Consider the following 12,274-nt stretch of genomic DNA (forward strand, 5'->3'; position numbering starts at 1 on the left):
GGCTGATTAGATAAAGCATAAATGTGCAGGTGTTCCTAGTAAAGTGAATTTTTGCTGTCCTGAAAAAAAGTATAATCTGGGTATTTGCTCCTGAAGTCAACAGCTTTAGCTTAGCAGAGACCTTAAGATGGCGATGATGGGGATTCCCTGAAGGAAAACAGGTAAAAAGGAAGTCGACAAAGGCAATATAGGGCATACTAAGTGGCACACAGTCATACCGACCACTTGATTTCCATCTTTGACACAAGCATATATGAATTCCAACATTCTGTAGCATTCTCTCTGTCTCACACTGTGAACTTGCTGTATTTAAACAAATCTTGTTCATTCTCTCTTTCTCTTTTTCTTTCTCTCTTTCTCTCTCTCTCTCTCTCTCTCTCTCTCTCTCTCTCCATGTCTCTCCACACACTCCCACTGACATCTCCGCTTTAACACAGGTTCTGGTTGCTAGGAGACGCAAAGCCACAGAAACAAGCAGGTCAACAGGGAAACAGAATTACTGAAATATATTTGTGCAGGAAGAGCTACGTGTGTGTGTGTGTGTGTGTGTGTGTGTGTGTGTGTGTGTGTGTGTGTGTGTGTCACCTTAGAGGTAACAAGGATAATTATAAACTCAAATCCATGCTTGTATACATGTTGAGGTGGGACACAATCGGAGCATTTGGGGGAATGTTCCATAAATCAACAGATGTCGATCTGCAAAAAAAAAATGTAGGTGTGTGTGGTGAAGGATTATGTGGTTCGGTGTGCTCTCACCTTCGAGAGGTCAACCAGGGTATTTGCCTGGTCACTCAGTTTTCTTTGCTCCATTTTGACACTTCGCAGTCTGTAAATGCAGACACGGACACACACAATGTGTTATTGCAATATTTCATGGCAGTGTCCTGACCAACATCTCCAACATTCAAAATGTAAAGCATAAAACTATAAATAAGTTCATGGACTTCTACATATTTTAACTAAAAGCTGCTGTATGAAAGTGTGCTTACTGACACTGTATACTGAGTTCAACCCAGTGCCCTTAAACTACATGGCCAAACGTTTGTGGAAAAACGAACATAAGGTTTGTATGTACTTTTTGAACATTCCATTCCATGTTTATTCTACATTTGCTTTTATAATATACTCCACTCTTCTAGGAAGATGTTTCACTAGATTTTGTAGTGTCCTTGGCTAGATTTCAGCCACAAGGGTATTAGTAAAGTCAGGTACTGATGTTGGGTAAGGATGCCTGGGGTGCAGCTGATGTTCCAATTCATCCCAAAGATGTTCAATAGAGTTTTTGTCAGAGCTCTATAGCAGGAGATCTTCCACTCCAAACCATGTACACAATATCTTCATGGAGCTCACTTTGTGCACAGAGGCTTGAACAGGTTTGGGTCTCCAAGTTCAAATGAAGGAAAGATTAAATGCTGCATCAAAAGACATCTTGTATAATTATGTGCCCCAACTTTGTGGTAACAGTTTGCAGAAGAACTACATATATTGTGTTCTAATTAATACTCATTTTGTCTATATTGTCTCGTATAGTCTAAGCTAAATGTTATGTAAACACACTTGGCCAAAAAACCTGATTCTGTTTCTGATATTGATGGAATAGTCAGGTGCCCCTATACATTTTTCCATTTGTTGCATCATGCTTAACCTATTCAAAATTGTTTTTATATTCGGATTAAAATCAGAAAGGGGTTTGCCCTTGGAAAATCCTGGAGAGTATAAAATAAATTTCTTTCTATTTCTTTCTCTTTCTATGTTCTACCAAGCAAACTAACATGGGATACAGTCGACAATGGTAGCTGTCTGATAAGGTTTTATCAGATTTACTTCAGATTTTTGTTTGGCTACATACCAAAATTTAGAAAAGGTAACGTTTTCCACAATATTACAATCTACAATAAAGCTGTAGCACAATGGACTGCAAGTCGGAATGGGGTAAATCCTTTAGACAGCAATTTATTTGAATACTTCTACGATGTAAAATAGGTCTATCATGTTGAATATTTCTATCATGCTACTTCTAAAACGATTCTCTTTTAATAATAGTAAAAAAATTTGCTTATGAAAAGCATATTTAATTTGTTTGTTCAAAAGTGGTAGAAAACTGACTTTTATTTGGAGCACAGTAAGGCAAAGTAAAAATCGGACAAAGCAACTTTAAAAAAAAATTTCAGACTTATCCTTAACAGGTTCCATGTAAATCGTTTATGTATTTTCTCTATATATTGCAGTTCATAAATGCACACATTGTTATCTTGTTTTTCCATTCCAAGGTTTCAATTGTAGTTGTGATGAGAAACCTAGCAACCCTGCTTTCTAGCTTTGACGAGCTTTTCTTTAGAGCTCAATAACAAAGTAAAAATCTCAAGCTTTCTTAAAAAAAGAAAAGAAAAAAGAACAAACACACAAATCAATCCCTGAACATGCCTCCGGCTGTGCCCATCTGTATTTGTATTCATTTAGAACACATTGTCTGTTCCATCTGAATAAAGCGTTCATATACAGTTCAAACTGTACTGTATACATAGGGAGTCACACATAGGCCTGGCAAGCAGGACACAAACAATGATTTCCCTGAGGTAAGAATCTATCAGTGTGAGCAGAGCTTAATCTGTAGAAAGTGTAGGCATATGTCTAAGAAATAGGAATTGGTTTTCCAATAACCCACTGTCAAATAGATTTACAGAAAAACAGAAAAGCCATTTGAACATTTGTACAACATTATGCTTGCTACCTCACAGAGGTCAGTGGACTGGAATGTGAAGGAGTGTGGTCAACTGTATAAAATGTGTAGATAAGGTATAAATCCACCAACTGGGGATCAACCAATTTCCTGGAGTTATACGTTTACATTTACAACATTTGGCAGGCTCATATCACCAACAAATGACTTCATATATATATCCAACGGAGCAGTAAAGTTTTAAGGGCCTTGTTTAAGAGCCCAGCGGTGGCAGCTTGGTAGTGCTGGGATTTAAAATCGAATTCAAATCAAGTTACCAGCTCACTTTGAAATCTAGTTAACAAGGTAGCAGGTTAAAAAAAGCTAGAATGTTATCAAAATGAAGCAAGTTTTATAAAAAGTAATTTTTGCCAGCCAGCAAAAAGTAATTTTTGCCATCCAACCTTGCCAGATACCGTGCTAGCAAGAGCTTTGCATTCATGATTTATAAGAGGCCACTCAAGTGAATAAGGTGAAATGTACACAGTCATGGCAGAGCTTGATGAAGGCACTATGTATAATCCTGGGGACCTTACAGCTAATGGGACCCCTTTGATCCAGATGATCAGTGTACCTAATTAGAGTGATCAGGATTGTTGGCATTTGGGTTCGGGGGACTGACCTTTTCAGCTATGTAGATCTTCAGGCACAGGGATCACTCCTGCTGTTAGGTCAGGCAGGCTAACTGCTGCTAAAGCACTCCGAACGCAACTTGCATACTTTTCGGATATTCTGAAATCCAGCTGGTCACTAAACTAAAGCCCACTGTAAGAGTGGCAGAGTGAAAATGCCAAGCTATAGCATAAATAACATGTACACAAAGGAGATCGATTGTGCTGCCCCGTTTGCTTAATTTGAAATTATGTTATGTTCTAGTTATTGTTTGGATACGTGCGAATGTCTAATAGAATCAATACTGTGATGTTAATGATAAGTGTGATGCTTGGAAAAAGGAGTGTCTGAGAATTAAGGAGGCCAGCGCTGAGCGTGTAAGCGTGCATGTTTTGTTTTGTTTTTCTCACTGGTGGATGGCTTGCAGGAATTTCCTCTGGTGCTTGCGCACGCGTGAGTGGTCGATCTTCTTCATCAGCTTGGTGTGTTTGTAGATCAGCCATGTTTCCCGGAGAACGTTGGCTGCTGCATTCTTTATCTGTAAGCACACAATGCCATAACAACGCCTTTAGCAACAGCTCGCACCCGAGACGAAGATCTCGAGAGAGAAGACAGAGTAAGCACACTCGTGAAGCATGTACACAGGCAAACAGCGAAACCATTCTCGCCTTGGCAGATCTTGATAGCGCTGCTTCTTTTTTCCATTTAAGATCTGCTGAGCAGGACAATATTATCAGATAGAAGTGTCTGTTAGAGCTGTAATATCCATTATGACGAATGAAATATGATAATAATCAGAATCCATTTGCGTTTTTTTTTTAACGACCCATTTGTGATTCCAGTTCAAATCGACTTTTTCTTCTGTACACTAGGTTAATGCCACTGACATATCTCACTGCCACTGATTAATTAACTAAATAGAAAAACGGGGAAAAAAAATTGATTGCGAAGATTTTAAAAGCACGGTGCAGGGAAGACAGAAGCTTCCCATATTTAATAACATCCTGAATTGGCAGTGTTCCTCTGGCTGCCGCATGGCATGGAGCTTTTTTTTTTTACTTAGCTTCAGATTTAGCATGACAGTATTTTGATTTAATAGCAGAGGTCAGGGTTTTTAATAATACAAGCGTTAGCGTTCAGCCTTCACCTCACACTATTAATCGGATAGAGAGAGAAAGACATTTAGAAGCGACCAGGTCCGGTGTTGATTGTTACAGCGTAATACACACTGTGACACACTGAAATTAAATCTGATTGGTCAGAAGTGGCGAATTATATTTATATTACAGGTCAGCTCGGATAGAAGTTCAGGCATGAAGCATTGATTTATATTAATGTGCTGGCTCTAATAGGTTATTGTTTCTATAGTAACAGGTACATACACGCATAATCCAAGAGACATTTATGTAACATTTTATAAAAGGAGGCTGAAGTGCTTTGTAACAGTCATTGTGCTTTGCAAAGTTTCTTTAGTTCTTTAGATTCGGCTTTCTAGCTTCTTATCTAAATGACAATCTGCGTTTTTTGTTTTTTTTTTTTGTCCAAAAAAAGGAAATAAGTAAGTCATCTTGTAGACATTACATAACATTTCTACAGCATTCCACTAATTCTATACTATATAAAAAGCATGAGATGCTGTTCAGTGATAAGATAAAAGCTGCAATCACAAAAATGTAATAAGATATTTTGTGTTGGTAATCTATAGTTAGGTTTGCATTACACAATTTAGATGCACAACACAGAGGTAAATGACTGCCCGACGCAAAGCGGAGTGCATTAAAATGGTAATGTAATGCCAGCCTAGCTGCTTATACCATGGTCTTTTTCCAGCAGTGATGAGCTAAAGCTCTTATTTCAAAACTCACTGTACAATTAAAAAAAAAAGTGGATTTTCGTTAGTTAATATAATGTTCATAAGGTCTAGAATTGTGCTGCTCTGAAGTCATGTAATTAGATTCATTTCTTTTAAAATTGTTTTACTAAATTGTTATTAGAGATAGAGATAGAGATAGGGAGAGAGAGAGAGAGTGTGTGTGTGTGTGTGTGTGTGTGTGTGTGTGTGTTGTCTTGTATTTGTGTGGTGTCTAATTACAATGAAGCTGTTGATGTTAACTCCTTGTACCCATTTTTTTATTAGATTTCTCATTTTCTTTTCCAGTCATTAAATTAATCTTGGCCCATTTATTAAGATCACCATATTCAATGTAAAATGGTGATCTTCAATTTAATTTAAATTCATTTTTATTTGTATTGCGCTTTTAACAATGGACATTGTCTCAAAGCAGCTTTACACAGATAAAGCAGTAGTAAAGAATGTATATGTTTCTCTGTTGTGTGTTACTGAGCCCTTCAAGTCAGAATCATGATCTGTTCTTTAGCTACTGATAAAGAAAGCAATCAACTTACTATCTGATAAGCAGCTGTGTAGAAAACAGGAGCATGCTCACCTATAGGCTAAGGTTTTTCTTTTGTTTTTGGATAGAATTGTGTTATATGCACCAACATTCCTTTAATGGATTCCTGGATTCACCTTCATTTATCACAGAATGAGCTGAATAAAATTTCCAAATGTAATATTTTTGCATGCATTGCAATACATTTCATAGAATGTTGTATGTGTGTGTGCGTGCATGTGTGTGTGTTTGAGAGCTAGCTTTGCTAACTGATTTAAAATGTACTTTATGTTAATCAGTGAGAGATAGTGGAAGGAGCACTCACCCATTTTTGTTCTAAGGCTGTGTTACCTATGTACAGGAACATGTTTCGTATTGCCTTATTAATCATTGCCCTGTTTCTGCTATATTACTTAATTACAGTAATATGCTTTGTGTTGTCATTGCCTTCACCCAAACACTGACAAATATCATGTGGAAAAGGGTATGCTGTCATCATGTGAAGGATAATCCACGACTAGGTGTACAGTACACCATTTAAATGTAGGACGTGGAGATGAATAATGGCAGAGTACATTAAAATGGTGTAACACACACCTAGCTGTGAATTATACCACTTAACCATGGTCATTTGCCAGAATGGACGAGCTGTTGTTGATGATGGCAGTGCAAACTGGACTGAATAAACAACAACAAAAAAACTGTTCAGAGAGATAAAGTAGTGCGATAAGATGACATTATTTTTAATTCATAAAAAAAACGATGAGAGAGGGAGAGAGATTGTGTGAAACATCTACACTAATAATGAAGCTGATGCTTTTCATTATGTTTCGCATTTTATTGTTTTCTCCTCTAGTTTGTCCAATTCAATTAAATCCGATTCGATTCAAATCTATTCATTTCAATTCAATTTACTTCACTTAAATTCAGTGTTATTTGCATAGTGCTTTTAACAATGGACATTGTCCCAACGCAGCTTTACAGAAATAAATACTGTAGATTTGTGAATATTTATGACGTTTTACACCTATAAGTCTCTAAGTTCATCCAGGGTCTTCTCCCTTAGTTTATCCCCAATGAGTAAGTGACAATTGCATACAAAAACTCCCTGAGATGGTATAAGATTTAAAAGAGAATGAATCCTTATCTATTCTCATGCCATTGTAGCAGTGTGTTTGTATTACAACTCAATCTTGCGCCCCGGCCCATTTATCACAATCACCTTATAAATGAAATGACATGCCAAATCCATCCAAGGTCATTAGGTAAGGTCATTAGGAAATGTTTACAGCAGCTGTCTCAATCCGTATGCAACTGTAAATGCACGTTACTATGGTTACCGGTATTTAGTAAGGCAGCACATTCATTTAGAACTTACAAGCAAATATGTTGCTGTGCTCAATGTCAGCACGGCAGAGGTTTTGCTTTAAAACACTATCTACATTAGATACAAATAAAGAAAAGATACAGGTTGACTGCCATTTCAGACACAATATGGCCAAATATTTGATGTATTTTCACTCAGTGAATATAATTCCATAAAGATCTACAGCAGGTTAATACACTTGGATGTATTCTCACAAAAAGGAAAGTATAGTTCTTGCCAAAAATATCCAGATTTAGACACAAAATATCCTGCTGTCTGGAACCCGGACTATTTTTTTAATACATTTTAGCATTTTATAGCATTTAATTTGGTCACAGCCCAAAACAAAATTGCATTGAAAGATTTTATTCCAATTTCTCTGAAAGTGAAACTGTCAATGCATCATTTATCTAAAAACAGGTGCTATTTATTAATTTCAATCACATTTATTGTAATGTGTAATGAATTTAAACATATAGGATAAATAATGGATATGACCAATAAATATTAAATATACAGTTAATATACAGAATAATGTGCTAAAGTTTTAACATCTTTTTTTTAATAAGCAAATAACATTCATGAATTAGTTATTATATATGCATTTTGTAATAAATTGGTAGTCTCAAATTATTCTTTAATTGTCATGATTTAATATATTTATTATTATCAATAGTACAAGATTCTAGGCTAAAATAAATAAATAATATTAATTTTATATATATATATATATATATATATATATATATATATATATATATATATATATATATATATATATATACACAGTACAGACCAAAAGTTTGGACACACCTTCTCATTCAAAGAGTTTTCTTTATTTTCATGACTATGAAAATTGTAGAGTCACACTGAAGGCATTAAGGGCTATTTGACCAAGAAGGAGAGTGATGGGATGCTGCGCCAGATGACCTGACCTCCACAGTCACCGGACCTGAACCCAATCGAGATGGTTTAGGGGTGAGCTGGACCGCAGAGTGAAGGCAAAGGGCCAACAAGTGCCAAGCATCTCGGGAACTCCTTCAAGACTGTTGGAAGACCATTTCAGGTGACTACCTCTTGAAGCTCATCAAGAGAATGCCAATAGTGTGCAAAGCAGTAATCAAAGCAAAAGGTGGCTACTTTGAAGAACCTAGAATATGACATTTTTCAGTTGTTTCACACGTTTTTGTTATGTATATAATTCCATATATAATTCCACATGTGTTAATTCATAGTTTTGATGCCTTCAGTGTGAATCTACAATTTTCATAGTCATGAAAATAAAGAAAACTCTTTGAATGAGAAGGTGTGTCCAAACTTTTGGTCTGTACTGTATATATATATATATATATATATATATATATATATATATATATATATATATATATATATATATATATATATATTGCCTGGCTGTCAGTCAGGTCTCATAATGATAATTACATTTCATAAAGCCAACAGTTTCCCAAAAACACATTTTTCAATATGCCGTATTTAGATAGAGGGTAATGCTCCTGTCAGTGCTGAATAAGACGTATAATTTGAAACAAAGTACTGTGAGAAGTGATGTTTTTTTTTCACTCTGCTGCTATTTATAAAGGATGCAAGACAAATCAGTTGTTTTATCACAAAGCTCCTCTGCAAAAAAAAAAAAAAAAAGGCTCCCAGCAGGGGTTCCTTCATTCTTCTAAGAGGAAATGATGATGACTGTGAATGGAAAACATATCATTTGCGTAGCACTAGGGGGTGAGAGATATGACGATTTGAAATCATGAATGATTAAAACGTTCCTACAATCGGTTTTTACAGGCGACTTCGCGTGTTCTGTGATACTAAATACATTCTGTAGGTTAGGCTGAAAGATTGCATACCCACGTTGTTTTATGAAATATACTTCAGCATTCCAGCTCGAATTCTCCCTGAAAGACACACTATTAAAACAATAATAGTAAAAACTAGGCAGCTTTTCAGCTTCCATGTTATGTCTGGCAACATAACAGCATGGCTGACAACACGAAGAAGTTGGTACCTACAAAAGGAATTGCTGGACTGCTGGAACTGCTGGATTTTACATGACAGATGCACTGATAAAAGAATGCTTGTTTGTGAAATATGCAAAGCACATCAAGGAAACCTCAAGCTAAACAACTATGAAAGCAGATAGAGTGTGGTGAAAAGCCAGATAACACAGAGAGAGTAAAAGCACTGTGGCCAGAAACCGAGATGGAGATAAAGCAAAAGGCACTTATTATGGGCAAAACTCTGGAAAGGCATTCAACCATGTCAAAGGATATAATTCCTGACAGAAAGAAAATTAACATTACAGTTTGATAGTTGCACCCATAAAAACATGCATTATATAGACAAAGGTTTGTGGATTCGTATGTGCTTTTTAAACATCCAGCTCAACATTGTTTTCCCCTATTTCCTCATATATTAACCTCTAGTCTTATGAATAGATGTTCCATAAGATTTTGTAGTGTGTTTGTGGTGATTTGTGCTCATTCAGACACAAGGGCATTAGCAATGTCAAGTATCGAGGGAGAGTTACGACCTCTGGGGTGCAATCAATAGGGTATATATATATATATATATATATATATATATATATATATATATATATATAGAGTGCATATATAGAGAGACTTCAGATATGCAAATGCTTTAGTGATTGTGCCAAGGGTCCAAAAACTGAAGTTTCAGAATTATATTTTAACTAGTCCCTGTGGGTTAGAAAAGCTCAGTTCTACTGGCATATCTTCATAGAGGAGTCCTGACAGCTTGCTCAAGTTACATGAAGAGGCACGAACAGGGCTGGGAGACCACAAAGCTACTTAGCTGGAGAAAAAAAGACTTTGAAATGAGTGCTTTAGGATCTGAGTACATTCTATTTTGGGGAACTACCTCCTTCCCTCAGTTAGAGCATTGAAGATGGGTCGAGGCTGGGTCTTCCAATATGACAATGACCTGAAGCACACAGCCAGAATAACCAAGGAGTGGCTCTGTAAGAAGCATATCAAGGTTCTGGCGTGGCCTAGCCAGTCTCCAGACCTAAACCCAATAGAGAATCTTTGGAGGGAGCTCAAACTCTGTGTTTCCCAGCGACAGGCCAGAAACCTGACTGATCTAGAGAAGATCTGTGTGGAGGAGTGGGCCAAAATCCCTCCTGCTGTGTGTGCAAACCTGGTGAAAAACTACAGGAAACGTTTGACCTCTATAATTGCAAACAAAGGCTACTGTACCAAATATTAACATTGACTTTCTCAGGTGTTTAAATACTTATTTGCAGCATACAAATAAATAGTTAAAAAATCATACATTGTGATTTCTGGATTTTTTTTTTTAGATTATGTCTCTCACAGTGGACATGCACCTCCGATGACAATTTCAGACCCCTCCATGATTTGTAAGTGAGAGAATTTGCAAAATAGCAGGGTGTTCAAATACTTATTTTCCTCACTGTATAAATCTTCTAGCAATTACACACCTTCCTATAATACAAATTTGCAGGACACCAAACTTAGTTCGCAGTGAAATGTGAAATTTCTTGTGCTTCAGAACTTTAATTCATTGCATTCAAGCACACGTGCCAACGTTCACACATGCATGAACGGAAAGAAAATAAAATGAAACTTATACACACATTTACATTTAATTCGAGTAGTGCAGTTAATACATCTGCTGTTTTGGGGAGGTGTGAGGAAAACTAAAAACCCAGAGTAAACCCACATAGACATAGAATGAAAATTCCAGCTAAGGAGAAGACCATTGATCTTTGGTGCAAGAAACATTAAAAGCATTTTCATAATGTAATTAAAAGCGTAATATTTTAATTTGAACTTAGTCTTTTATTCTGATTGGCTGAACGGTACAGTGTGAGTGCTTGAACCTTTGCAAACAAAAATAATTTAGTATAATCTCAGTTCTATAATTAATGCAATGCCTTATAAACAACTGTAACCATAGTAACATCAAGTTCAATACAGAGTGACTGAACTTAAACTTTAAGCTAAAGGGATGATTTCTGTATGTTCTTTGTGATTTTGCTAAATGGCCCTATAAGTTGAATTGGCCAAACTGGAGAAAAAAAAGCTTGAAATTAGACAAAAAAAAGGCATAAGAACTTACACCAACTGCTTCATTATGAGTAACCCAGGCACATTTACATGTCATACAATCCATTTTCTTCTTATATCAAGCTGTGTAGGACTTTGTGAGTTTTTTCCCCCCACAGTATAAGTTTTGAGTGCCATATTAGCATTATTCATTGCTTAATTTGCTTTATTTCCTGTTCAGAAGTGCATGCATGCTTTGTCGACCAGAAACGAGCCATCTTCACTTTGGTTCTAAATGTACAGTATGTTAATCACTGCGAGATGAGTGGAAGGAAACACCCACCCATTTTTCTTTTTCTATCTAGTTCAAGGTAAACACCATCTCCTGGGCAACCGTGCTGTGATGTAATCATTTCATTTATTCAAAATTCTGGTTATTTATTTATTTATTTATTTATTTATTTATTTATTTTCTTCTGACATTAACTGCGTTCGTAACCATAGTAGCAGCCGACTAGATTGTATGGCTACGTGTGAAATAATAACGCTAAAAAAAAACATGGATTCCTTTCACACACTCCCTTTCCCTCTCTCTCTCTTTCTCTCTCTCCCTCTCTCTTTCTTTCTTTCTCTGAAGACACTTACGGCATTTAGCTTTCCCCGTTTGCAGCTGAAACATTTCGAATCGCTTTTTCTATGTTTTATTTTATTGTATTTTTTATATTGTTAAATCTTTATCTGTGTTGAAATTATTGATCGCTGGCTCTCCTCGCTAACCACCGTTCAGGCTGTGATAAAACCTACATATTTGATAGTGCGAGCTATTTTTGAAGCGTGGGACTTTCAACTACATGAAAAATTAAAACAGACCTGAAAGGAAGAAGCGAGGAAAGGAGGAGAGGAAGAGAGAGAGAGAGAGAGAGAGAGAGAGAGAGAGAGAGAGAGAGAGAGAGAGAGGATAGAGGGGTGTTCAGAGAGAGAGAAGAAGAGAGAGGGCTGTTATGCTAGCGCCTGTTACGCAACACAGTGATCTAACTGAAACATTGGTTTGTGTTGTCTACCTAACACAGTGCTTTTAGGAATCTTAATATAGTATAGGTATTGCTATTGTAAATAGTGTCCACATTGG

At 36.4% G+C, this 12,274-nt stretch overlaps 1 protein-coding gene across 1 annotated transcript in view; it reads right to left on the reverse strand.

Moving 5' to 3' along the window:
* Positions 1–12,274, reverse strand: part of kcnn3 (potassium intermediate/small conductance calcium-activated channel, subfamily N, member 3) — a 98,579-nt gene that overhangs the window by 8,003 nt on the left and 78,302 nt on the right. The window contains exons 8-9 of the mRNA XM_046846894.1: positions 3,742–3,869; positions 757–826 (exon numbers count right to left, since the gene is read on the reverse strand). Of these exons, the coding sequence (XP_046702850.1) occupies positions 757–826; positions 3,742–3,869 (198 nt within the window). The remainder of the gene's footprint in view (positions 1–756; positions 827–3,741; positions 3,870–12,274) is intronic.

Source organism: Silurus meridionalis, chromosome 4 (assembly GCF_014805685.1).
Source record: "Silurus meridionalis isolate SWU-2019-XX chromosome 4, ASM1480568v1, whole genome shotgun sequence".
NCBI classification, from domain to species: Eukaryota; Metazoa; Chordata; class Actinopteri; order Siluriformes; family Siluridae; genus Silurus; species Silurus meridionalis.